Source organism: Capricornis sumatraensis, chromosome 13 (assembly GCF_032405125.1).
Source record: "Capricornis sumatraensis isolate serow.1 chromosome 13, serow.2, whole genome shotgun sequence".
Classification (NCBI taxonomy): Eukaryota; Metazoa; Chordata; class Mammalia; order Artiodactyla; family Bovidae; genus Capricornis; species Capricornis sumatraensis.
In genome coordinates this window covers 11,321,926-11,348,864 of record NC_091081.1, presented here as the reverse complement: position 1 = coordinate 11,348,864, position 26,939 = coordinate 11,321,926, and the positions used below count along the sequence as shown (strand labels likewise).

The window sequence follows — 26,939 nt, the reverse complement described above, 5'->3', positions numbered from 1 at the left end:
GATATTTTGCTACCCTTCAGTATTTTCTTTCTTTTAAAAAATGTTTTAGATAAATTTGTGTAACATTAAGTTACAACTTTAAAAGTGTATAATTCAGTGATTTTTAGTATTTTTTTTGATATTGTAAAACTGTTACCATTCTCTACAATTCCAGAATATTTTCATCACCCCAAAGAGGAACATGGTCTTTCCCGATTTTCTGCTTCTCTGTTCCATGATATCCAAAAATTTACTGTTTCTGTGGGTTTGCTTCTTCTGGATTTTTAATATAAATAGAATCCTACACTAGGGAGTCTTATGTGCATGACTTCTTCCACTTAGCCTAATGTTTTCAAGGTTGATCTGTGTTGTAGCATGCAACAGTACTTCATTATTTTATGGCTGACAGTTCTGTTGTTTGGATATACCACATTTTGTTTGTTCATTCATTAATGAATGGACATTTGTGTTGTTTCCACGTTTTGGCTATTATGAAAGGTACTTCTGCTATTTGTATACAAACTTTGGTAAGGATATATGTCCTCAGTTTTCTTGGGAATATACCTAGGGATGGAAATGCCAGGACTTGTGTGACTGTTGAGATTTTTGAGGAACTGACAGACTTTTCCACAGCAGCTGCATCATCTTGTATATTTACACCATAAGGTTTAAATATAGGGTTTCAATTGTGACTTTCATATGCATTTCCTTAATGGCTAGAGATCTTGAGAATCTTTTCATGTGCCTAACGGTCATTTGTATATCTTTTTTTTTTTTTTTTTTTGAGAAATGTGGTGAGTTATACGGGATCTTTATTATTCTGGATACTAGATGCCTATGAGATATATGATTTGCAAGTATTTTTTCACATTCTGTGAGTCGTCATCATTTTCTTGATAGTATCTTTTAATGCACAGAGTTTTAAATTCAGATAAACTCCAGTTTTATCTACTTTTGTTTCTGTTGCTTGTGCTTTTGGTGTCATGTTTAAGAAACCAAGGTCTAATCCAAGGTCTTCAAGATTTATACCTAGGCTTCTTTCTAAGAGTTGTATAGTTTTATCTGTTACATTAGGTCTTTGACCTATTTTAGGCTCATTTTCATATGTGGTATGAGATAGGGGTCCAGATTGTTTGTGTTGCATGCACAAATCCAGTTAATCCGAGAACCATTTGTTGAAAATGTTGTTTTTTCAACAGTATTCTTCACAGTCTTCTCAAATATCAGTTGACCGTAGATGTGTAGATTTATTTCCAGACTCTCTATTCTGCCGTATGGATCTGTGTGTCTGTCCTTATGCCAGTACCGCAGTGTTTTGATCAAATGTAGCTTAGTTGTAAGTTTTGAAACCAGAAAGTGTGAGTCCCCCAAATTTGTTCTTCTTTTTCAAGATTGTTTTGTCTATTCTGGGTCATTGGATTTCCATATAAATTTCAGGTTCAGGTTTTCCATTTTTCCAAGAGAAGCAGTTAAAGTTGATAAGGATTGAAATTTTGATAGGAATCACACTGAATCTATACAGCGAATTGGGAAGTGTTGTCATCTTAACAATACTAAGTCTTCTAGTCCTTAATAGATTAGATGATGCCTATTTTCCAAGTTGTCTTTAATTTCTTCAACAATGTTTTATAGCTGTCAGTGTATAAGTGTTGTACTGTCTTGTTAAATTTATTTCTAAGTGTGTTATTTCTAATGCTGTTAGAGATTAAATTTTTTGTGATTACATTTTTTATTGTTCATTGCTGGTCTGAACACCACATTGATTTTTGTATATTTATTTTTTATCTTGCAACTGTACTGAACTTGTTTATTAACTCTGATGATTTTTTGCCTGTGAATACTTAGATTTTCTCTATATAAGAGGATGTCAACTGCAAATGGAGATACACTTATGCTTCCTTTCTTATGTTAATGCTGTTTCTTTTTCTTACCTAATTGCACTGACTAGATCTCCTAGTACCTCTTTCTCTTGTTCTTAGGGAGAAAACTTTCAGTCATTTGACTTTAAATATGATATTCAGTTCAGTCGTTCAGTCATGTCTGACTCTTTGCAACCCCATGAACCACAGCACGCCAGGCCTCCCTGTCCATCACAAACTCCTGGAGTACACCCAAACCCGTGTCCTTGAGTCGCTGATGCCATCTAACCATCTTATCCTCTGTCTCATCCCCTTCTCCTCCTGCCCTCAATATTTTGCAGCATCAGGGTCTTTTCCAATGAGTCAACTCTTCACATCAGGTGGCCAAAGTATCGGAGTTTCAGCTTCAACATCAGTCCTTCCACTGAACACCCAAGACTGATCTCCTTTAGGATGGACTGGTTGGAGCTCCTTGCAATCCAAGGGACTCTCAAGAGGCTTCTCCAAAACCACAGTTCAGAAGCATCAATTCTTTTGTGCTCAGCTTTCTTTATAGTCCAACTCTCACATCCATACATGACCACTGGAAAAACCATAGCCTTGACTAGATGGACCTTGTTGGCAAAGTAATGTCTCTGCTTTCCAATATGCTGTCTAGGTTGGTCATAACTTCTTCCAAGGAGTAAGCATCTTTTAATTTCATGGCTGAAATCACCATCTGCAGTGATTTTGGAGCCCAGAAAAATAAAGTCTGACACTGTTTCCACTGTTTCCCCATCTATTTCCCATGAAGTGATGGGACCAGATGCCATGATCTTCATTTTCTGAATGTTGAGCTTTAAGCCAACTTTTTCACTCTCTTTCACTTTCATCAAGAGGCTCTTTAGTTCTTCTCCATTTTCTGCCATAAGGGTGTTGTCATCTGCATATCTGAGGTTATTGATATTTCTCCCGGCAATCTTGATTCCAGCTTGTGCTTCCTCCAGCCCAGTGTTTCCCATGATGTACTCTGCATATACGTTAAATAAGCAGGGTGACAATATACAGCCTTGACGTACTCCTTTTCCTGTTTGGAACCAGTCTGTTGTTCCATGTCCAGTTCTCACTGTTGCTTCCTGACCTGTATACAGATTTTTCAAGAGGCAGGTCAGGTGGTCTGGTATTCCCATCTCTTTCAGAATTTTCCACAGTTTATTGTGATCCACATAGTCAAAGGCTTTGGCATAGTCAATAAAGCAGAAATAGATGTTTTTCTGGAACTCTCTTGCTTTTTCCATGATCCAGCGGATGTTGGCAATTTGATCTCTGGTTCCTCTGCCTTTTCTAAAACCAGCTTGAACATCTGGAAGTTCACAGTTCATGTATTGCTGAAGCCTGGCTTGGAGAATTTTGAGCATTACTTTACTAGCGTGTGAGATGAGTGCAATTGTGAAGTAGTTTGAGCATTCTTTGGCATTGCCTTTCTTTGGGATTGGAATGAAAACTGACCTTTTCCAGTCCTGTGGCCACTGCTGAGTTTTCCAAATTTGCTGGCATATTGAGTGCAGCACTTTCACAGCATCATCTTTCAGGATTTGAAACAGCTCAACTGGAATTCCACCATCTCCACTAGCTTTGTTCATAGTGATGCTTCCTGAGGCCCACTTAACTTCACATTCCAAGATGTCTGGCTCTAGATCAGAGATCACACCATCATGATTATCTGGGTCATGAAGATCTTTTTTGTACAGTTCTTCTGTGTATTCCTGCCACCTCTTCTTAATATCTTCTGCTTCTGTTAGGTCCATACCATTTCTGCCCTTTATCAAGCCCATCTTTGCAGAACATCTTCCCTTGGTATCTCTAATTTTCTTGAAGAGATCTCTAGTCTTTCCCATTCTGTTCTTTTCCTCTATTTCTTTGCATTGATCACTAAGGAAGACTTTCTTATCTCCCCTTGCTATTCTTTGGAAGTCTGCGTTCAGATGGGCATATGTTTCCTTTTCCCCTTTGCTTTTCACTTCTCTTCTTTTCACAGCTATTTGTAAGGCCTCCCCAGACAGCCATTTTGCTTTTTTGCATTTCTTTCCCATGGGGATGGTCTTGATCCCTGTCTCCTGTACAATGTCACGAACCTCCATCCATAATTCATCAGGCACTCTATCAGATCTTGTCCCTTAAATCTATTTCTCACTTCCACTGTATAATCATAAGGGATTTGATTTAGGTCATACCTGAATGGTCAAGTGGTTTTCTCCACTTTCTTCAATTTCAGTCTGAATTTGGCAATAAGGAGTTCATGATTTGAGCCATATTCAGCTCCTGGTCTTGTTTTTGCTGACTGTATAGATCTTCTCCATCTTTGGTTGCAAAGAATATAATCAATCTGATTTCGGTGTTGATCATCTGGTGATATGCATGTGTAGAGTCTTCTCTTGTGTTGTTGGAAGAGGGTGTTTGCTATGACCAGTGCGTTCTCTTGGCAGAACTCTATTAGCCTTTGCCCTGCTTCATTCTGCATTCCAAGGCCAAATTTGCCTGCTACATCAGGTGTTTCTTGACTTCCTACTTTTCCATTCCAGTCCCATATAATGAAAAGGACATCTTTTTTGGTGTTAGTTCTAGAAGGTCTTGTAAGTCTTCATAGAACTGTTCAACTTCAGCTTCTTCATTGTTACTGGTCAGGGCATAGACTTGGATTACTATGATACTGAATGGTTTGCCTTGGAAACGAACAGAGATCATTCTGTCGTTTTTGAGATTGCGTCCAAGTACTGCATTTCAGACTCTTTTGTTGACCCTGATGGCTACTCCATTTCTTCTAAGTGATTCCTGCCCACAGTAATAGATATAATAGACATCTGAGTTAAATTCACCCGTTACAGTCCCTCTTAGTTCGCTGATTCCTAGAAAGTCAATGTTCACTCTTGCCATCTCTTGTTTGACCACTTCCAATTTGCCTTGATTCATAGACCTGACATTCTAGGTTCCTATGCAGTATTGCTCTTTACAGCATCAAACCTTGCTTCTATCACCAGTACCATCCACAAGTGAGTGTTGTTTTTGCTTTGGCTCCATCCCTTCATTCTTTCTGGGGTTATTTCTCCACTGATCTCTAGTAGCATATTGGGCACCTACCGACCTGCGGAGTTCATCTTTCAGTGTCCTATCTTTTTGCCTTTTCATACTGTTCCAGGGGTTCTCAAGGCAAGAATACTGAAGTGGTTTGCCATTCCCTTCTCCAGTGGACCACATTCTGTCAGACCTCTCCACCGTGACCCATCCGTCTTGGGTGGCCCCACAGGGCATGGCTTAGTTTCATTGAGTTAGACAAGGCTGTGGTCCATGTGATCAGATTGGCCTGTTGTCTGTGACTGTGGTTTCCATCCGTCTGCCCACTGATGTCCTCTCTCAGTGCCTACCATCTTACTTGGGTTTCTCTTACCTTGGACGTGGGGTATCTCTTCACGGCTGCTCCAGCAAAGCGCAGCCACTGCTCCTTACCTTGGACGTGGGGTAGCTCCTCACTGCCTCCACCCCTGACCTCATTGTGAGTTATTTGTAGATGCCCTTTATCAGGTGTAGGAATTCCCCTTCTATTTCTAGTTTATTCAGTGTTGTTGTGTCATGAATGGATTGTGGACTTTGTGAAACACTTTTTCTGCATATACTGAGATCAGTTTTTCTTTTATTTCTTATATTATTATAGTATATTACACTAATTGATCAAACCTTAACATTTCTGGAATAAATCTCACTTGGTCATGGGCTGTAATTCTTTTAATATGCTGCTAGATGTGGACGTGGTATGCTAGTATTCTGTTGAGAATTTTTATATTTATATTTGTAAGGAATTTGGCTGTAGTTTTCTTATGATGTCCTTGTCTATATTTGGCATCACAGTAATATTGGCATCAAAGAATGATTAGAAAATGTTCCTTTTCTGTTTTTTTGAGAGCTTGAGAAGGGACCTTTAATAGAATGGACCAGTGAAGCCATCTGATTCTGGGCATCTCTGTGATCAAAAGTTTTTGATTACTAACTCAGTCTCTTTACTTGCTATACATCTATTTAGATTTTTTTTTATTTCTTCTTGAGTCAGGTTTGATTGTTTGTGTCTTTCTTGGAGTTTGACTGTTGCATCTAGATTATCTAATGTTTTAGCATATAATTTCTTATAATATATCCTTTTAATTCTTTTTATTTCTATAAGATTGGTAGTAATATCTCCACTTCCTTTCCTGATTTTGGTCATTTAGGTTTCTCTTTTTTTCTTGTCTACTTGAAAGTTTATTCATTTTATTGATCTTTTCAAAGATCTTTTCTTTCCTCTTTTGTTTTCCCATTCTTTTTAAAATTTTTCTCTGCTCTAATTGTTTTTATTTCCTTTCTCTGCTCACTTTAGAATTAGTTCTTCTTTTTTGTAGTTTCTTATGGTAGAAGTTTAGATTATTGAGTTGAGATCTTTCTCCTGCATATGAGCTGTATGTTCTTGTTTCTTTTCATATCTCATAGTTTTTTTATTGGAACCTGAATACATTAAATATTATAATACGGCAGCACTGAAAATCATGTTCTACCCTTCCCCAGGGTTTGTTGTTGCTACTTTTTTTGTTATTGTTGTTTTGCTACTTCGGTAGAGGGAGTTATTTGCTTGCTTGTTTTGTCCTTTAGCTACTTGGTCAGCTGAGAATTAGACAGATACTAGTTAAACTCCTGGAACCAAAAATATCTCTTGGTATTTGCAGAGGGGCTCTGCGTGTGTGTTAGGCATGACTTGAGACTCAACCAGGCAGGTTGTAACTCTACCTTAGAAATTACTACTGCTTGCTTAAAGACTCCAAGTCAGCCCAGAGGCATCTCAAGTCTTTCCGGAGTATGTGCATAGCCCTGGGCATGTGCTTGGCTATCTAATTTCCCAGGAGGATGTCTGGATTTTTCAAACCCTTAATCCTCAAAGCATCTCATTCTCCAGCCTTTCCTCCGAGCTTTTTGTTTAGGCTGCTATTTGCCGTGACTGATATCCATTACCTGATACAGCAACAACTGAAAAATTTGCCTTTAAGTATTTTCCACAAATGTCCTCAGATAACAGCTTTAGCACTAGATGGGTTCCCAGTTGGGCAAGATAACAATAAGCCTTTTGAGCCAGTGTTTCTAGGAAGCCACCTAGACAAGAGACAAGACAAAGCAAATAATTAAAATATTTTCTGCTCCTTGTGATACTGTTCCTGGGAATGTGTGGTGTTATTTTCAAGGCTACATCTGAACTGGAGGACAGTGTAAATTTCAAGGGATTGCAGTAGGGTTAATTTTATGCCTAAGGGAAGCATTAGGGGTTTTAGTATATGACTGAAAACTCTCAAACCTGAGCCTGAAATGGGATATGTGAGCAGTATTATGTGTAGTCTTCTAAATGCTTCCTGAAAGTGAAGTCGCTCAGTCGTGTCCGACTCTTTGCGACCCCATGGACTATAGCCTATCAAGCTCGTCCGTCCATGGGGTTTTCCAGGCAAGAGTGCTGGAGCGGATTGCCATTTCCTTCTCCAGGGGATCTTCCTGACCCAGGAATCGAACCCAGGTCTCCTGCATTGCAGGCAGATGCTTTAACATCTGAGCCACCAGGGAAATGCTTCCTAAAACTTCTAATTAATTTTGGTCTTTGTACAAACGTACAACAGTCAGAAGTCAGAGAGAAGCAAATGTAACACAAAAAAGAATAATATAAAAAACTGGGAATAAAACCACCATATGACCCAGCAATCCCACTACTAGGCATATATCCTGAGAAAATCAAAACTGAAAAAGATACATGTACTCTAATGTTCATTGCATCTCTACTTAAAATAGCTAGAACATGGAAGCAACCTAGATGTCAGTGGACAGATGAATGGATAAAGAAGCTGTGGTACATGTATACAATGGGATATTATTTGGCCATATAATATAATGCATTTGAGTCCGTTCTAATGAGATGGATGAACCTAGAGCCTGTTATACAGAGTGAAATCAGAAAGAGAAATATAAATATTGTATGGTTGGTTGGTGGTGGTTTAGTCGCTCAGTCGTGTCTGACTCTATGGACTGTAGCCCACCTGCCTCCTCTGTCCACGGGATTTCCCAGGCAAGGATACTGGAGTAGGGTGCCATTTTCTTCTCCAAGGGATCTTCCCAGTCCAGGGATTGAACCTGTGTCTCTTGCATTGGCAGGCGGATTCTTTACCGCTGAGCCACCAGGGAACCATTGTATGGTTGGTTGGTGGTTGTTTAGTTGCTCTGTCGTGTCTGACTCTGTGTGACCCCATGGACTGTAAACATTGTTTCAGTTCAGTTCAGTCACTCAGTTGTGTCCGACTCTGCGACCCCATGAATCGCAGCATGCCAGGTCTCGCTGTCCATCACCAACTCCCGGAGTTCACTCAGACTCTCGTCCATCGAGTCAGTGATGCCATCCAGCCATCTCATCCTCTGTCGTCCCCTTCTCCTCCTGCCCCCTATTCCTCCCAGCATCAGAGTCTTTTCCAATGAGTCAACTCTTCGCATGAGGTGGCCAAAGTACTGGAGTTTCAGCTTTAGCATCATTCCTTCCAAAGAAATCCCAGGGTTGATCTTCTTCAGAATGGACTGGTTGGATCTCCTTGCAGTCCAAGGGACTCTCAAGAGTCTTCTCCAACACCACAGTTCAAAAGCATCAATTCTTCGGCGCTCAGCCTTCTTCACAGTCCAACTCTCACATCCATACGTGACCACAGGAAAAACAATAGCCTTGACTAGACGGACCTTAGTCGGCAAAGTAATGTCTCTGCTGTTGAATATACTATCTAGGTTGGTCATAACTTTTCTTCCAAGGAGTAAGCGTCTTTTAATTTCATGGCTGCAGTCACCATCTGCAGTGATTTTGGAGCCCCCAAAAATAAAGTCTGACACCGTTTCCACTGTTTCCCCATCTATTTCCCTTGTATACTAATGCATCTATATGGAATCTAGAAAGATGGTACCAATAAATTTATTTGCAGGGCAGCAGTGGAGAAACAGACATAAAAAACAGACTTATGGACAGGGAGAGGGAGGAGAGGATGAGATGTATGGAGAGAGTAACATGGAAACTTATATTACCATATGTAAAATAGGTAGCCAATGGGAATTTGCTGTATGACTCAGGGAACTCAAATAGGGGCTCTGTAACAACCTAGAGGGGTGGGATGGGGAGGGAGATGAGGGGAGGTTCAAGAGGAAGGGGACATATGTATACTATAGCTGATTCATGTTGATATTTGGCAGAAAGCAACAATATTCTATGAAGCAATTATCCTTCAATTAAAAAATTAATTAATTTTTTTAAGTGAGGGGAAATGGAAACCAAGCTTTAAACATGTAAATGAAAGCATTTGTCAAATTTCTAATTCAATGCCTATAGGAGAATATAATGATTAGACGCAAAAAAGTTTAGAAAAATTTGACTTCTTTACAAGGTGGCATAAGTAGGTAGAGAGCATAAGCTGAGCCCCAGTAGCTCCACAATGGTGAACATCATGTTAGTAACCTTTGTATCACTGGCGTGGTACTATTGCCTATTTTTAAAAATGAAAACTGAAATCTGAGATTTCTTTATATCTTTACACATACTTAAGAGCATGCATTTAAAAGTTATATTCTGTCCTTTTAAAGCCATATTATATTGGTTCTTTTTGTTTGTTGTTTGTGTGTGTGTGTATGTATGTATGTGTTTTGTGGTTTTTTTGATAGCAAGGAGCTGTACCTCCAACCAGTTCAGTTCCTCCTGTTGCCGGGGCCCCATCTGTCGGACAACCTGGAGCAGGGTTTGGAATGGTGAGTGATGACCTGTTTTAAAAATTGTAATTAATACTTCTAAGGACTTTGCCAAATCCCAGATTAACTATAGAATATAATTCTTCCCATAATGCAGAAGAGTAAAATTTAAAAATTAAGTCATCTGCTTTAGACATTAAGTAGTCTACACAGGACATGATCAAGTGAGTTATAAGACACTTAAAATAATTTTCCACCATCAAAATAAATTTTGTAGTGCACTGATAATGTCATTTTTGGAGTACCGTTTACCAAACCAGTGACCTGGCTCTTAGCTCAATCATCAAAATCAACTTTTCGTCAGTATACTGACTTTTCACTTACCACTTTATCACTAGCAAATTTTAGGACTATTTCCCATAAAAAAACAAGTCTTTACCTGTTTAAGAACTATACATACAGAAGATAGATAAACAACAGCAAATCCTGATTGGGGTAAGGATGCTATCTGGCCAACCAGGCTTCTCAGGCACCTCAGTGGTTCCCTGCCATCTGCCAGCCTCACAACACCCATCATTCTAAAGTACAAGTTGTAGGAACTTATCTGATGGTCTGGAGTTTCCAAGGTGGGCTCAGTGGCAAAGAATCTGCCTGCCTATGCAGGAGAGACGAGTTCAATCCCTGGGTTGGGAAGATCCCCTGGAGGAAGAAATGGCAGCCCACTCCAGTATTCTTGCCTCAGAAATCCCACAGATAGAGGAGGAGTTGCAAAGAGTCAGACACAGTTGAGTGTGCACCCTGGCGGTCCAGTGGTTAAGAATCCATGCTTCCATTGTAAGGGTGCACAGGTTCAGTCCCTGGTCGGGGAACTAAGATCCCCACATGCCACACAGCATAGCCAAAAACATAAATAAAAATAAATGTAAGTAAGCATCTTTGTAAAAAATTACAAGTGATACTTTTTCACAAACTTGGATTCCTCAGAAATTTTCTTTAACATATGGAAGACATAAACGTCAGGGCATTGCCAGAGTGGACTCCACTCAGACTGTGAACCCTTCTGCTTTTTTCAGCCTCCGGCAGGGACAGGCATGCCCATGATGCCTCAGCAGCCTGTCATGTTTGCACAGCCCATGATGAGGCCACCCTTTGGAGTTGCAGCTGTACCTGGCACACAGGTCAGTTTTTAAAGGTCCACAAAAGAATAACGTTAATTTATAAGTATAAATTGTCATGTGACCAACAATTTGAAAATGTTCTTAGCTGATGCCATCTTCATGTTTGGTGCTTGGGAAGAAGTAAAGGGAACAAGGAAGACATGAACAGTGGTGACATGGTGACATTTAAAGGAAAGTGGTAGAAAAAACTAACTATCCTGAGGTCCCTCCATGCCTTTCCTTAATTTGGAATGTTTTCTGAGAACTACCAGGTGTTTAAAATATCTAGGCATTTATTCCAGTAAAAAAATGAGTAGCTCTAATCCATTGTCTTACTATGTTTTCCTAGAGTTAGCCAAAATTAAGTTTAGGGACACCATACTCCTTGTTGCTAAGTTTGCCCAAGACTAGTGACACTAACTGCAGTGAGTCTGCCAAACTGTAAGGCCCAGACCTTGGCATCCAGTCCCATCACTTCATGGCAAATGTATGGGGGGGGGGGCGGAGAGGGAATGGAAACAGTGTATTTCCTTGGGCTCCAAATTCACTGCAGATGGTGACTGCAACGGTGAAATTAAAAGACACTTGCTCCTTGGACGGAGAAGGCAATGGCACCCCATTCCAGTACTCTTGCCTGGAAAATCCCTTGGAAGAAAAGCTATGACCAACCTAGACATCATATTAAAAAACAGAGACATCACTTTACTGACAAAGGTCTGTCTAGTCAGAGCTATGGTTTTTCCAGTAGTCATGAATGGATGTGGGAGCTGAACCATAAAGAAGACTGAGTGCTGAAGATCTGATGTTTTCTATCTGTGGTGCTGGAGGACTCTTCAGAGTCCCTTGAACAGCAAAGAGATCAAACCAGTCCATCCTAAAGGAAATAAAGCCTGAATGTTCATTGGAAAGGCTGAAGCTGAAGCTCCAGTATCTTGGTCACCTGATGCAAAGAGCTAACTCATTAGAAAAGACCCTGTTGCTGGGAAAGATTGAGGGCAGGAGGAGAAGCAGGCAACAGAGCATGAGATGGTTGGATGGCATCACTGACTCAATGGACATGAGTTTGAGCAAACTGCAGGAGATGGTGAAGGACAGGGAAGTCTAGTGTGCTGCAGTCCATGGGGTCACAAAGAGTCAGACCCGACTGAGTGGCTGAACAGCAACAACAACAGCACAGCCTGAGGGACCAATTCCCACAAGACTGCCCTCATCAGACCCTTCAGGTCCCAAAGGTCACCCTCACTTCAGACCGGCTGCCTGCAGATTTAAGGGTTCCCAGGACCACCCTCAGACTAGGCAGTTTTCTAGAAGGACTCATAGAGCTCAGGGAAGCACTAACTTTACAATGACAGTTTTATTATAGTGAAGAGATACAAACAGATCCAGCCAAAAGAAGAGATGCACTGGGCAAAGCCTGGGAGGATCCCACATGAAGCTTCTTTATCCTCAGGGATGCATTACCCAGCCGGCATCACTGTGTGAGGATACACATGCAGTGCTGCTAACCCAAGAAGCTTACCCGAGCTTCAGGACGCAGAGTTTTTATTAAGCTCTCATTATATAGGAATGACTAACTGAATCATGTCTCACGTGGCTGAACTCCCTCTCCAGCCTCCATCCCTCCCTGAAGGTCAAGTTCATATCCTGTGGGCCCAAAGACTGAACTGTTTAATCACATGGTTGATTTTCTGGCATGGCCAGCCCCCAACCCTGAGTTACCTAGTTAGCATAAATTATCAGGTGTGGTGCCACAAACCCACTCTGAATAACAAAGACATTCCCGGTACTAGGTAAATTCCAAAGGTTTAGAAGTTACCGACCAGGGTCCAGGACAAAGGGCAAACGTCTCTTTTGATGAGGCCAAGTTTCTTACTATACAGTGTGCTACCTTTATTTGCAAAGATCCTAAAATATATGCACTTTGTTGAACTGTTTTGTGGCTAATAATGATATTCATACTAATAAGTCACCCTTTGTTTATTCCTCTCCTAAATGCCTGGCCCAAGTGAAGGTATATGTAGAACCAAAGAAGTTTTCACCATGAGAAATTGATTTAGGATGGAGGAAGAACATTATAACTACTAGCACCATGCTGAGCACTCAAAACACATGGCTCTAATATATTTTAAGGATATCAGTAAATAGTTTCACTTCTGTTGTGTATTTTTAAATTTATCACGTGTGTTTCTATTGTCTCAGCCTCACAATAGGAATCCTATTGTGAACCTTCTGAATGTACTTTAATCCCCTTTTCTTCCTTGAATCATCTCTAAATTCTTTCTCTACCTGTTCCCAAAATTGGCTTCAGTTTCTTTACTTTAACCCTTCAAAAGCCATAATGACCAGGAGAGTGATGGTGTGTGTCCAAAAAGATAAATTTGAAATGTAAGAGACTCCAGCCTTCGAGGCCATCACCAAAGCACTGGCTTCCTGAGGAATTTTCTCTTCTGCTCTGAGATAATGAAGCTACCTAAAGTTGTCTGGGGTGGGAGAGTGTGGGGGAGGGTGGTGGGTGGGAAGTGGATATGGTGGGAAGTTTTGGGTTTCATAGTTGGGATTACAGTCAATCTAGATATATTTAAATTCCAAGAAAGAATCTCACTTATGAATATTTCCTTGATGGTTAAATATATCCATGACTATCTGCCACCTTTTTGAAAAACAGAAATTGAAAGGATGTTACTGAGATTTTTCAAAGTCTTATTGTATTTGGTGTGCTGAATGCTTTAGAAATAATATAGTTTTATTGTATAAGGTAGTTTTCCTGCTTGATACCAGTGTTGCATAGCATCAATTTGTTTACTTAATTCAAAGGATGAAAATGAAAAATAGATGATACAATGAAAACAGTGTTTTAATCATTTAATTGAATTTATGGTAATTTGGGAAATGGTATGCCATAGTTATACAATCTTTAAGCTGTATTTCCTACATCAGAGAAGAATCATAGCTGATTAGATACAAGATAAGAAAGCAAACATGAGTTAGTAGCTTTGGAAGACATAGAAATTTTTCATTACTGGTGTGTGGACTCTTGCACTATAGGTCAGTTGGTTGGTGTCACAATGTCATATCACCTAATTATTAATTATGGACCAGTCCTTGAGTTTCTTATCTTCCAAACAACTTTGACCCTTTATATTTATTTTTTCCTGGCCTTTCCATGAGCTAGGATCTCAATTTTAAAAATTGAAATTTGACTGATACTTATTGCAGTTAATCAATAGTTTCTGGACAAAGGAACAAATCTAAAACTCCTTATTTCTGGAGCTTTGTTTACAGAACCAAAAAAGAAAACATACATCCCTGCCCTTCAGTCCCAGGTTCCTGAGTTTCCATCTTGTTACAAGCATAGAAGATTAATTAGCTCAAAGGATACATGTTAGTTATTGTTCTATGTAGACTCCATGACATTTTTCAAGGCCTTGAACCCTAACATTCCTGCAAAAGCCTGTTCCCAAAACTTATGTTTGTCACACAATGAAATAATTTAGGTATTCATTAAACAGAAACAAGGTAAGTAAATTTTTGGTTGCTTTTGCTTCAGGTTTAGTATGATTCTTCTCTGTAGCATCTAATAATTAATCTTCTCTACAAGCTGGATAGGCAAGATTGGAATTCGGTAACATTCACAACTAGACTATTTGCTCATCTGAAAACAAACAGTACCCCCAGATTTGACAGGTGTTCACTTAAAATACTTTATATGAAGTTCTAGTCTATTTAGCTAATATTTTAAAGTAATTTCTTAAGTGACTTTCTGCAAGCTGTTTTCTTTCCATTTTTCCTTTGAACTCACTCTCTGAGAAAAGTCATTTATATTCCTTTATTAGTTTAGAGGTACTAATAACTCAAAGTCACAATGCTTTGAATAGAGAAGTTGTTTTTTTCACTATGTATTTATAATAGCTTTAATGTGACTAGTTTTTCACATCTTCCCTAACTAATATCCATATTGTTCTACAAGAGTCCTCAAATTTTGCTTTGGCTTAATTTGATGTCAAATAATTTCAAGAAAGCCAATATCCTTTGAAGTGTGTTTTTTAAATCCAAAATCCAAAACAACCCTGTGACTAAGTAGAACAAAGTAGATTTTGTAAACTTTAGCCATCTAACCTTCTGCATGTTTGTTTTCTGTGGTATGTGCTTGGCCTAATGCTTATCTATCTCTGTTTGCTTTCTGTTTCCACTGTCTTGGGCTGGCTTTTCCTCGTTAGCTTTCTCCAAGCCCTACACCTGCCTCTCAGAGTCCCAAGAAACCTCCAGCAAAGGACCCATTAGCGGATCTTAACATCAAGGATTTCTTGTAAACAATTTAAGGTATCTAATATTGAGCTTTTCCTGTGGGCTTGTAATAGTGACCTGTGCTATGCTTAGCTGTTTTATTAGGTATAATATTTGTACTTCTGTGTCTTTAATACATATATATAATAATAATTGTTTGAATGTGTATGCTTTTGAAATCCATATTGAAAGCTATCTTTGTCAGTGATTTTTTAATCTTACTTAATTTGCAAAACTAAGAGGGAGAGAAACCTCCAAATTGTCCTTACCCTGGAAAACACACAGATTATGCTAATAAAGCAAAAGTTTGCCCAAGCTACTTCATAAATTAGAAAATTACTACTGCATTCTATAATGACTAGAATTTATGGAAAGGTAGCATTTATAATACTTCAATTAGAAACTGTCTAAGAATATATTTGGTGACAATTGTAATTTTATTTTGCTTATTCTTATTTGGTCTCATCAAGTAAAGCTTAGGTTTATTACCCTTTGTATCTCTGCATTCAGGCAAAATTTTCATTTCTAACATTCTAGTTTTAAATTTCTAATGTAATTTGTGAAATTACATTATGGCTAATAGTGGACTTATAGAAGGAAACTAATGAAGACGATTTGCTGTTAACCCCAGAACCTGACACAGTGGATAGCTTCTCAACAAATACTAAGTTGGCCAAAAAATTCATTCAAATTTTTCATGTTACAGAAAAACCAGAGCGAACTTTTTTGGCCAACCTAATACTTGCTGAATGTGGGTGAACACTAGTAATGATGCTTTTCATTTACACAGTATTTTTCATTCTTCCCAGTAATTAACTCTTTGATCACCTCTGTTGGAGAGCAAACCCTGCAGGATAAGCTAGCCAGATACTTTGGCTTCCATTTCACAGCTAAAGAAACTGTCCCTTGGCATTAAGTGATTTGCCCAGGGTCACACTGGAAGAGAAGTAAGAGTGTTGAAGTTTTTGAACCCCTGTCTGGTGTTCTTTTTATCATACATCTACTATATATATATATTTAAACTTCCTCTGATGCCTACGATGAATTTTGTGGATTTCTGCCTTGTGATTTTTTTTTCTTCATACAACATTAATAATTGATCATTTTAAGGCCTTGACATCTCAGCCAAGTAATTCTCCTTGAGCCCAACTTTTCTGTTCCACTTTGGGTTGGATTGGGCTGAGGTGGGCATCATGCGTAAATAAGACATCAAGCACTTATTTCTTAGCAGCTGAAGTTTCAGAAATGGCCAAGAGTGCAGCAGGAAGCAGCACTTGTTATTCAGAAATGTTGCTGTCCACGTGTGCTGGAATTCTGAGAAGTGCCCAAAACAGAAGTGCTTGAGACACCCTCTGCTCTCAGATTCAGCCAAAAGAGGGACAGACGCAGACTGTGTTACAAAGGAGAGTTACTCCCATGCCTAAGCCTGAAGACCCCAGGAAGGGGTTCCTGGCAGAGATGACACAGCACGGGAGATAGCAGCGAGGGGAGAGGGCGTGTAAATAAGGCTTTGCATCACTGGGGATGTCTCCCCTCTCTGTTCTGTCACTTGTACAAGTACTTAGTGGCTCCTTGAAAACCTTAACTGAAAAGAACCCCAGGAAACGGAATCCTTGCCCTCCCCCTTTTTTTCCACTGCCCTTAAGATTAACTGTTTTTAATTGATACTGAATGTCTTGCTAAGATTTTTTCTAAGTATACTTAGAAATTGGAAATTGGACACTTTCTAAGTATCCAATTTCCAAATTTTGCCAATAGAATTTGCTTACTTAAAATGAAGCTATACATTGAAAAAAATTTTTTTTTAATTTTCCTGAATGAAACTTTAAGCTTGTCTTAAAGAATTGTGAAAAGTGTTTAAATGTGACTTTGGTAATATGAAGACCTGCTGTGTAAAACAGCGAAGTAAAATTGCAAGGAAGGTAAAATGTTTGAGAACTACTATAATACTGTTTTCTAATTCAAGTGCTTTTTTATCTTTACAGCTGCAATTTTTGTGACTGAATAGGAAAAAAACTAATGACTTTGGAGACTTCAAATAAAATTGATGCTCAGAGTTTCAAAGGAAGCCACCAGTACCAATCCCAATGCTTATTCATAACTTCTCTTCCAAAACGTGTAGCACAGCTGTGAAAGTGAACATTAGGAATGTGTACTACCTTAGCTGTTATCCCTACTCTCAAAGTTGTAGTGTATGTGGGTTCTTTGTGTGTTGCGTGATGTAGACAATGAATGGATGTTTCTGATGCCTTTAGTGCTCTCTGGACCTCGCCCATGGACGGATGATGCAGCTGTTGTGTGGTGAGCCATTGGGAAAGACGTGTCTGTGTTTTTGAAGGTTTCAATGTATATATAACTTTCGGACACACCTGAACTCTCCCCATAAATTCTCTTTTCTTCTGTATCTGCGTTACAAATATAGTGTGATAATATCAGATAGTAAGGAAAACACTCTTAAATATACAGAACTTTTTTCGGTGTGGAGTACACTTTTCCAATCACAGGAACTTCAGCTGTGGTGGGAAATGTTTATTTTTGTGGCACTATATATGTTAAGAAATTTTATTTAAAAAAAAATATAAAGGTTAATGTCCATAACAAATATTTCCCCTCAAAGCTACCTTAATCAAGAATGAAAAATCATATGGGAAGAATTCCATATTTAATCACTGCTGTATTAAATTATCTACTTTAATTATGTTTGACAGGTTTTGCAGCTAAATTGACCTACTTGTTCATTCCTGATTCAGTGCACTGAAAGTAAAGGGTCTGTTTCCATCTTGTCTGTGAAAATGCAATTAGAAGTGTGCTATTCAAGTGATTATGAAGGCACCGCAAGGTATAGCTGTAATTTAAAGTTTACTGCAAATCTTTTTATTTTCTTGTGGGGTTTACGTACATCTATTAATTTAGTATTTCTTTGTGTGTTCTGTAGACTAGTGTTCTTCCATCCCTCAACTGAGCTCCAAGTAGGTTTTGTTGTACCATTGTGATTAGAATTTAAACGAAATCAGAGAATTGTATTCTTTACTGTACATACTGTATTCTTTAATTTTTAAGTTGTCGTCATATCGTCTGTGCTGATGGCTTGGCTTTAAGATGTTGATGCATACATGAGGTCACTGTTGATCAGTGTTGCTAGTGGCTTGGCCGCTCTTTGTTAAAGCATATTGGGTTGGAAAGGTGTTTGCCTTTTTTTCAAATTACTCAATAGATGTATGGTACCATTTAAAAGTGGTTGTATCTGAATTTACTGTGGGGATAACATACACTGTAATGGGGAAAATTACCTAAAACCAATTTCAACATGGCTTTTCTTTGTATTTCGGTTCAAAAATCCAGTGCATGTACGCCCTCTGAGATGCAATAAACACCTCGAACAAAGAAAATGCAAACATCATCTTTTTCTCTTTGATTATTTTTAATGGGAAAAAGTCTGTTTCAGATGACACACATATCATATACAAAATATTGCAAATGTTAAACCATTTAGGATGAGAAATGCAGTCTGTGCCAACATAGTTTTGATTCTTTTTCAATAAAAAAGTAAGGGGAAAAAAACCATTTAATCAGCTGTCGTTAAACTTGGGACTCCATGGCTGCTGCCAAATAAATTAAAACCCCATATTTCAAAAAAGAAAAGGATGAACTTTCTTTTAAAATATGCAATTAAATTCTTATAATATATTTGCATGAATTTTCTGTGAAAGTTGAAGAGTTAATGATTTTGGGTCATAGTTTCCATACTCATGGCCTTCCCTTGTTGCTCAGCTGGTAAAGAATCCACCTGCAATGTGGGAGACCTGGGTTTGATCCCTGGGTTGGGAAGATCCCCTGGAGAAGGGAAAGGCTACCCACTCTAGTATTCTGGCCTGGAGAATTCCATGGACTGCATAGTCCATGGGGTTACAAAGAGTTGGACACAACTGAGCAACTTTCAGTTCACTTCCATACTCACACACTGGCATGCACAGACACTCAGACACAAAATCTAGATTAGCCAGTGTTGTTGCCTGGAGAGTCCCAGGGACGGCAGAGCCTGGTGGGCTGCCATCTGTGGGGTCGCACAGAGTTGGACACGACTGAAGCAGCTTAGCAGCAGCAGTAAAATTGCATGACCTGATGCCCATAACTAGATTGTTACAATGTCTCAAAAAGCAGTCCAATCTCAAATAGAAGTGTTCCTCAAATAGAAAGTGAAAGTCTCTCAGTCAAAGTCCGACTGTTTGTGACCCCATGGACTATACAGTCCATGGAATACTCCAGGCCAGAATACTAGAGTGGGTAGCCTTTCCCTTCTCCAGGGGATCTCCCCAACCCAAGGATCAAACCCAGGTCTTCCTCATTGCAGGTGGATTCTTTACCAACTGAGCCACAAGGGAAGCCCAAGAATACTGGAGTGGGTAGCCTATCCCTTATCCAGCAGATCTTTCTGACCCAGGAATCAAACCAGGGTCTCCTGCATTGCAGGTGGATTCTTTACCAACTGAGCTATCAGGGAAACCATTTTTCCTCAAATAGAAACATATTTCTATTTCTAAATTGCCTTTCGCTGAGTTACCTAGGATTTGTCTTGAGAACTAGCTTTCAGAAACTAGTATCTGATTATATAATATGATTTTTATAGATATAGTATGATCATATATTACTTTGTGGGCATATTGTAATAAAATATTTCAGATTATAAATAATTTTAAGCTTTTAGTATTGCATTTTTAATATGCTTTGTCTGTTCATTGGCCCATGTGGTATAAATTCTTAATAGGTAAAGATACAAGAGCATTATTTTTAAATTGGACACTGAAACCTTGCTGTGCTAAGATTCTTCATGTCCTTGTCGGGAGAATTACCTCATAGAAGAGATGCTGGATAAGGGCCTCTGCTCAAACAACTCATTTTTCTGGAGAACCTTCAACACAAGTCCGTTTTATCCATGGTGTTCTACGTGGTAAGGGTGTCTGTCCTACCTCACCTGGGCTCTGCATGCATGCACACGTGAGCACAAGTACAGCATTTGGGTTGTGACCACACCACTGCTTACACAAGGCGTCAGTGTGCCAGCCAACACATGGCCCTCGGCCTAAATCCCCTCTCCAACCCCACGGTGCGACTCACTCCTCTGTCCATCGTGGTTCCTACCTCCCTCTTCTCAGGGCCCAACTTCCATCAGCCTTGACAGCACTTGACATACTGTGTTACCATTGTCTGGGAAGGTGGCTTCTGCCCTGGCCATTTGGGAGCGTGAAAGGCAGGAAATGTCTTCTCTTTTTCAAACCTTCAGCAACTAGCACTTCAGTAGGCATGTGTCTGAAGGATAAACATAATAATGTTAGTTCTTAGAGGCCTTACCACTTACCTGAATACTGCTCAGCTGTTACCATATTTCTGATGACTGAAGAATGATTCTTGTAGTGCATTTATTGTCAAATGTTACTGGAATTTGAATAGCTCTCTCTCAGCTCATTGCAATGGAAAAATTAACACCAACTGAAAACCCATCTTGAGTTGAAGGTTTGAATTACTTCATATATGGTGAAATAATTACTAGTGGTTCTCTTAGTACAAAAGTGTCTCCTCTGTTCTCTTTCATGTTATTTATTGTACTTTAAAAAAAAAGGAATAGAAACTTTGAGGGAAGAGTCATGGGGTTCAGAAGAGGAAGAAAGGAGTGGACATGAAAAAATACATGAAAAGTTTGAGTCACAGAAAGATAAAATGTGCAAAGTCCTCTTTCTGCCTCTTAAATAGACACACCTTTAACAATAGATCCCCAAATTTTGAAGGTGGCAAAAAAGCATGGTCTTGGAGCAGTAATGACAGTGTTTTCATGTGTGGAAGTGGTTGATTAAATGTGTGTTGTCTTAGTTAAAAAGTCACGTTGGTCTAGACTTCTCAGGCAGCAGGCTTTGTGATAGTTTATTACTCATCCTCTTGGACTGTAAGAAAACTTCTGTTTCTCATAGCCTTGCTGACAGCACCTTTCACTGCTGTATACACTATTCAGGTCTCCTGTATGAGTGAAATGTGTAAGGGAGCAAGATTTTGTGATTTAGTGATAATGGTCACTAAACTCTCAGAGCTACAACACTAAATCGTCTAAGTTCATTTCCATTTACAACATGTCTCTTCAAGTGATTCTGAAATAGGAAGCCATGCTATCATCGATTCTATAATAAAGTATTCTACATCTGATCACAGAACAGACGTGTTCAAACTCTGTATTTTCAGAACTAAAATTTGAAAAAAAAAAAGAATTTTTTTTTTTTGGCCACACCACCTTGTGGGATTTTAGTTCCCCGACCGGGAATCAAACCCAGGCCCCTTGCCATGGACACATGGAGTCTAACCACCAAACTGCCAGGGAATTCCCTGAAATGTATTTGTTTGTATGGCTTATGTCTGTCAATACTTACTATGTTATAGATTAAAACTGAGAATATTTTTAAAATTTTAGTTCATTTTTTAAAATATTAAAACTATTCTATAGTAACATCAGTGAGATATTTTTATGAAAAATCCCAATTTTAAAAATGAGAGTGACATTGTTTTGCTATCTTTAACCTCTTTAATGGTAGACCTAACAGAAGACAGCTACCTTTTTATATGTGCTTTTGCATTCAGTCTGTTGCAGTATGTCATGTAGTCATGGAATATTTTACTGTGAGCACACTTGTGGAAAAAATGAGCATCTCAGTATCATTATGAAAACAGTTTTTACCATACAATATGGCTATAAAAATTATTTTGACCTCACAGACCCTCTAAAAGCATCTGTGGGATCCTCAGGAGTCCCCAGACCATGCTTGGAAAACCACTTCTTCAGATCTCAAAGAATTGTTTCTGGGACTTCCCTGGTGGTTGGTCCAGTGATTAAGACTCCGTGCTTCCACTGTAGAGGGCGTGGGTTCCATCCCTGGCAGGGGAACTAAGATTCCACATGATGCATAGCATAGCCACACACACAAAAGTATTGTCCTCCTGTTCTTTGAAGGAGAAAAAATTTACTAGTTGACAAATTGTATCGTTTTCTACCTGTGTGAACAGAATAACCCCACTACCACCACTGTCTTCTGTTCAATGTCTTTCCAAATGCCCTCCTCCACTGTCCCTACTTTACTTCTTAAGGGATGCTGAGGCATGTACAGGAATGAGAATTCTGCATCAAACTCCGCGGAATCCCTGCTCAGGCACCCACTTTCACCTTAGCCAAGTTACATAAGTTCTCTAGGTTTTGTTTTCTTGTCTGTGGAAGGGAGAAAATTTAATCTATGTACTTACTCTTCCATGAAATAATACCTGGAAAATGCTTGACACAAAGGCAGTGCTCTATAAATATGACTGTTGTTATTTTTAAGCATATTATTGTTATTTTTGCTATAGATTTTGTCATTTGTCTACAACTTTAAAGAACACAAAAGGATGGCTATGATAGTATAAAAAATAGTCCTAGGAATATTGTTTAATAAAGTACAATCACCAGAAGTTCTAAATGTGTTTTAAAATTTGGTCAACATTAAGTGCCTGTTACACATACAAATACAACTCAAAATTCAACTCAGAGCTGGAGGATGAGGTACCTGAACTTGGTACAACCCAGCATCCACCACAGAATTACTCTTGATTCCCTAGAGCTGCCTCCTGAGCACACCTTCCAGTATCTAACTACACTGTTTAAGGGCATCCATGAAGATGCTGATATGATAGATGCTTTGGGCCAATAATAGAATTGTTTCCATTGGCCAAAGTGTTTCTACTTGGAGATCAGATATATTCAACAAATGTACTTGGTTTGATGGTGATTTTTTTAAAAACTAGAAAAATACTTAGTGATTATTTGACTGAGATGGAAGTTAAAAATATCCAGAATGGACGTAGTATGTGCAGGTTGTGATGCTGAGGACTGGAGTAGGGAGATAATTTTGAACAGAAGCCAATAGCAGCAAAAGACTATAGCCTGGGATAAAACCCACGTCTGTAGACAACAGCCCACAGGTGGGTAGGACCTCGAAGGGTCCTCTTCCAACAAGGAGCTGGGGGAGAAACAGTCCTCTCTGAGTAATCATGTTCTCTGCTGTTAAGCCACTCTTCAATGCTACATTCATCTCCAGATAACCAAACAGCCCATGGATCACCTCTCTCCTTCAGAGTAGGGAACATCTTTGGGGTAAGTCAAATAATTTTGTAATTAGTAATTGTCTTTGTAAAACCTAAATGGGAAGTTAAGAACATATAACCTGATGTGACTTACAAATCTTTATCAAGGAAATTTGGAGTTATTTTTAAAATCTGCTGTTTTGGATCACATGGCTTTGGGTACCCTATTGAAAACAGGGCATGGAGTTGTGACCATGTGTGTAATATTTTGAATGTAAATTTGGGGCCAGATTTTTTTAAAAACCTAACTCTTCTCATAGGGAAATATATATGACTTCAAGCTACATTAAAAGGAACATTTCGTTTAGAACAGGAACAAAGGTGTGATTCCTATTTGATTGGGTTCAGAACCATATATAGTTACATAAGTGACAGGTTGGTGATGTGTTAACTGATGGGTTAGTTTGCTATAAACCACATCATACTTATAATTCAACTTTCTGGTTACTTTATATCTGGGTGTTACCAAACTTACTAACAAATATTCTAAAAACTATTTAACATGTCTAAGTGAAGTGAAGTCGCTCAGTCGTGTCCAACTCTTCGCGACCCCATGGACACCAGGCTCCTCCGTCCATGGGATTCTCCAGGCAAGACTACTGGAGTGGATTGTCTACGAGTGAATTCTGTTTCTCTCAAGTCTGATTTTCCTGTCTAGGTTGGTGGTCTCTGTCTCCCTAGACTCCCAAGCCAGAAACCTGGGCTGAAATGACACCCTCAGTTCTTCTCTCCCACATTCAGTGAGCCACTAAGTACACTGAACATTCTGCTCTTAGAATGTCTTGTAAGTTGCCCCCTCCTGCCCTTCCTGCTTCCTTGGAACAGCAGCCTTCTACTGGTCTCTTTGTCTCTAGTCTAATCCCCACCCAAACCCAACCCAGTCCAGCCGACACGGTCGGCCAGGTTTTCCCTCTCAGAATTCCCATGTGATCACATGACTTTTCCTTGACTTCAAAACCTTCATCTAAAGTTGAAGTCCAAGCTCTCTACTGGGGCATTCAAATCTTAAAGTCTACTCAAGGCTAGAAATCTAGTTTGAAGCCTCATTCCTTGCTACTAGGAGGCGCTAACCTCCCATAGCAGCAATCCCCAGACACTGCGCCCTAAACACAGGGGAAACTGTAACATGTTCATACGTTTCCACAGGCTGTTTCATCTCCCTTAGATGCCCTCCACTCCCTCAAGCCTCTCACTGATAGGCTGGCAAACTTCAACGCGTCCTCAGTCGGGCGTATCACCTACTCTAGGTGATGATAAACCTTTCTTTTCATTACAGCTGTCCACCCTGATAAGAGTTGATCCTTCTCAGATGCGTTCCTTCAACAACTTGTACTTGCTTCACCTTTTTCACAGTATTTTTAAAATGTCTCTCTTACTCTATCGTGAATTCTTTGTAGAACAGTAGAATCTAAGACTTAATTCTGTATCCCATGTGCCTAAGATTGGACTCTATAAAAGTTTGTTGTGCTGTATTGATTTGATCTAATCCATAGTGTAAAATGGATTGTGAACTAAAAGAACATAGTATCTAATTTCCAGGAAATAAGTAAAAATTGGATTTTGTCACTGACTGTAAAATGGTTGCCTATGTTCAGGAGTTTTATAACTTTGATTCTTTTCTTACCATCATAAGGGCTTCCCTGGGGGCTCAGACGTTAAAGAATCTGCCTGCAAACTAGGAGACCTGGGTTTGATCCCTGGGTCAGGAAGATCCCCAGGAAAACAGAATGGCAACCCTCTCCAGTATTGTTGCCTGGAGAATTCCATGGACAGAGGAACCTGGTGGACTGTAAGTCCATGGGGTTCCAAAGAGCTGAACACGACTATGTGACTAACACTTTACTATCATGAAACGGAACTTGATGGAACTTGACAATGTTATTGCTAAAATGTGTTTCCACTTAACAGAAATACCAAAAAGAATACCATCTATGTATTTTGATAGTTTTATCATCACTTGTCTTACCAAAGTACTTAAGGCAGTTTACAGGGAAAAAGTACAAAGGTAGATAAATCTGAGAAAACACTTAATTGGGGAGAAAAAGACAAACATTGTTGTGCACAGAGGGAAAACTGGAAGAACAATTAATTTAGAAAAGATGGGTTGTGACGGTGGTTCCCAAATCAAACTGAATTATGTTCATCATAAGTACTTGGAGAGCCCTATCAAATATAGATTTCTGGAGATAGATCTCAGTGGGACCCTGAGAACAAGCTTTCTAAAATAATTCTCTGGGTCCTTCCAGTGAGCAACCAAATTTGTCATTGTTGTTGTTCAGTTGCTCAGTTGTGTCTGACTCTGCGACCCCATGGACTGCAACCAAATTTGGAAACCACTAAAATACCACAAATCTGGTAGACTCACAGGGTGTAGCTCTATTTGAAAGTTACAGGTGATTCCAACAAAAGAGGAAATTTCTAGGTATTTCAAAATAGGAAATCCACAGAAAGGTTTTGTTGTTGTTGTTGTTGCTTGCCTTTAGCCTTAAAATTGAGACATGTAGCTCCTGGTCATAAAAAGATGGTCTCTAAGACATTATAGTACATTAGCTTGCACCAAAACCCAAGCTTTCATTTGGTGGCTGTGTGCAGGAAAGATGCTTGACCGATGAGTGCCCAGGAGATCTTCCACGAGCCACATCAGCCACGTACCATCTACATGAAGTGGGGCAGCTGCCCATTGGGTGGGTACAATGGTGTCGCTTATTTTCCCAGGCCACAAAGAGAGCCTTTTAAAGTACATGTTCCAAGTACAGTGGCAGAATACTAAACTTGGTTCTGTCTCAAAAATAATACGCTTTTATTTTTAGGCAGTTGCTTGATAAAGTGGTACTTTTGTTTGGCAGTAGAATTTTGGCCCCAAGCCTGTTCTGATTTTTTAAAAGAAAAAAAAAAAAAAACTAAATGGCACTTTGTAGATATTGTAAAGAAGAACTACTGAAGAGTTTAAAAGGTACATCTTCTAAGATTGTTCACTGCAAAGTTTTCTAACAACTGATCATTTAAAGGGATTTTGAGGGGAAAAAATGAACGTGTTCTCTTAGATCTCTCTGCTATTCGCTAGTATGTGTTTTTCTCCTGTACCCTGAGGTTTATGTTGTTTTGTGATCTGGTGTCAGGGTCCGTAGCTGTAGTTTCAATCCTAAGTAAAGGAAAAGTTGCAGTTTTTACTCCTGTCAGTTAAAAGGAGAAGAACAGAGCATGCTTGGAACAGAAAGGGACTTCTTATCTTCCAGAAACCTCTGTAGTCTAAGGATTACCCTTGGGAAGCCCCTTAAGGGCTTTATTATCTAGCTGAGACGAGAGTAGTTCCTTAATAGGCAGTTTTTAGCAAAACATTGTGTTGTTGGCGAATCCCCAGGAAGCTGGAAGCTTAGGAGTGCCTTGATGGGGAGGGGAAGTTGACTAGTTTCAGAAACCAGAGTTTCTGGTTGCATTACCCCAATGCTCCCAAGACATGCCAGCATACACACTCATTCACACTCATACCAGTTCTTTAAAGGTTGACTGATGGATGATCTCTGCCCTTAGGAAATTCCAGCCTTTCCTCCTTTCCATCATAGTGGATAATTTCTATAATTAGTATTATAATTGTAATTAATTAGTAATTATATAATTCTAATTATGTATTTTAGTTAGTATTACAGTTATCAGCATATTATATTTGGTGGCCATTTACTTTATACAGGCCAGTCTACTAGGGTTAGACAATTAAAAGTACTGTATTTCACATCCTGAATTTTTTCCTGTACACAAG

General features: G+C 39.2%; 1 protein-coding gene across 25 annotated transcripts in view; it reads left to right on the top strand.

Annotated features, from left to right (window-relative positions):
- SNAP91 (synaptosome associated protein 91) overlaps positions 1–15,054 on the top strand; it is a 163,571-nt gene extending 148,517 nt beyond the window's left edge. For all 25 annotated transcript variants that reach the window (XM_068985047.1, XM_068985045.1, XM_068985042.1 and 22 more), the window contains 3 exons: positions 9,564–9,647; positions 10,661–10,765; positions 14,962–15,054. In XM_068985047.1, the coding sequence (XP_068841148.1) occupies positions 9,564–9,647; positions 10,661–10,765; positions 14,962–15,054 (282 nt within the window). The remainder of the gene's footprint in view (positions 1–9,563; positions 9,648–10,660; positions 10,766–14,961) is intronic.
- The last annotated feature ends 11,885 nt before the right edge of the window (positions 15,055–26,939 follow it).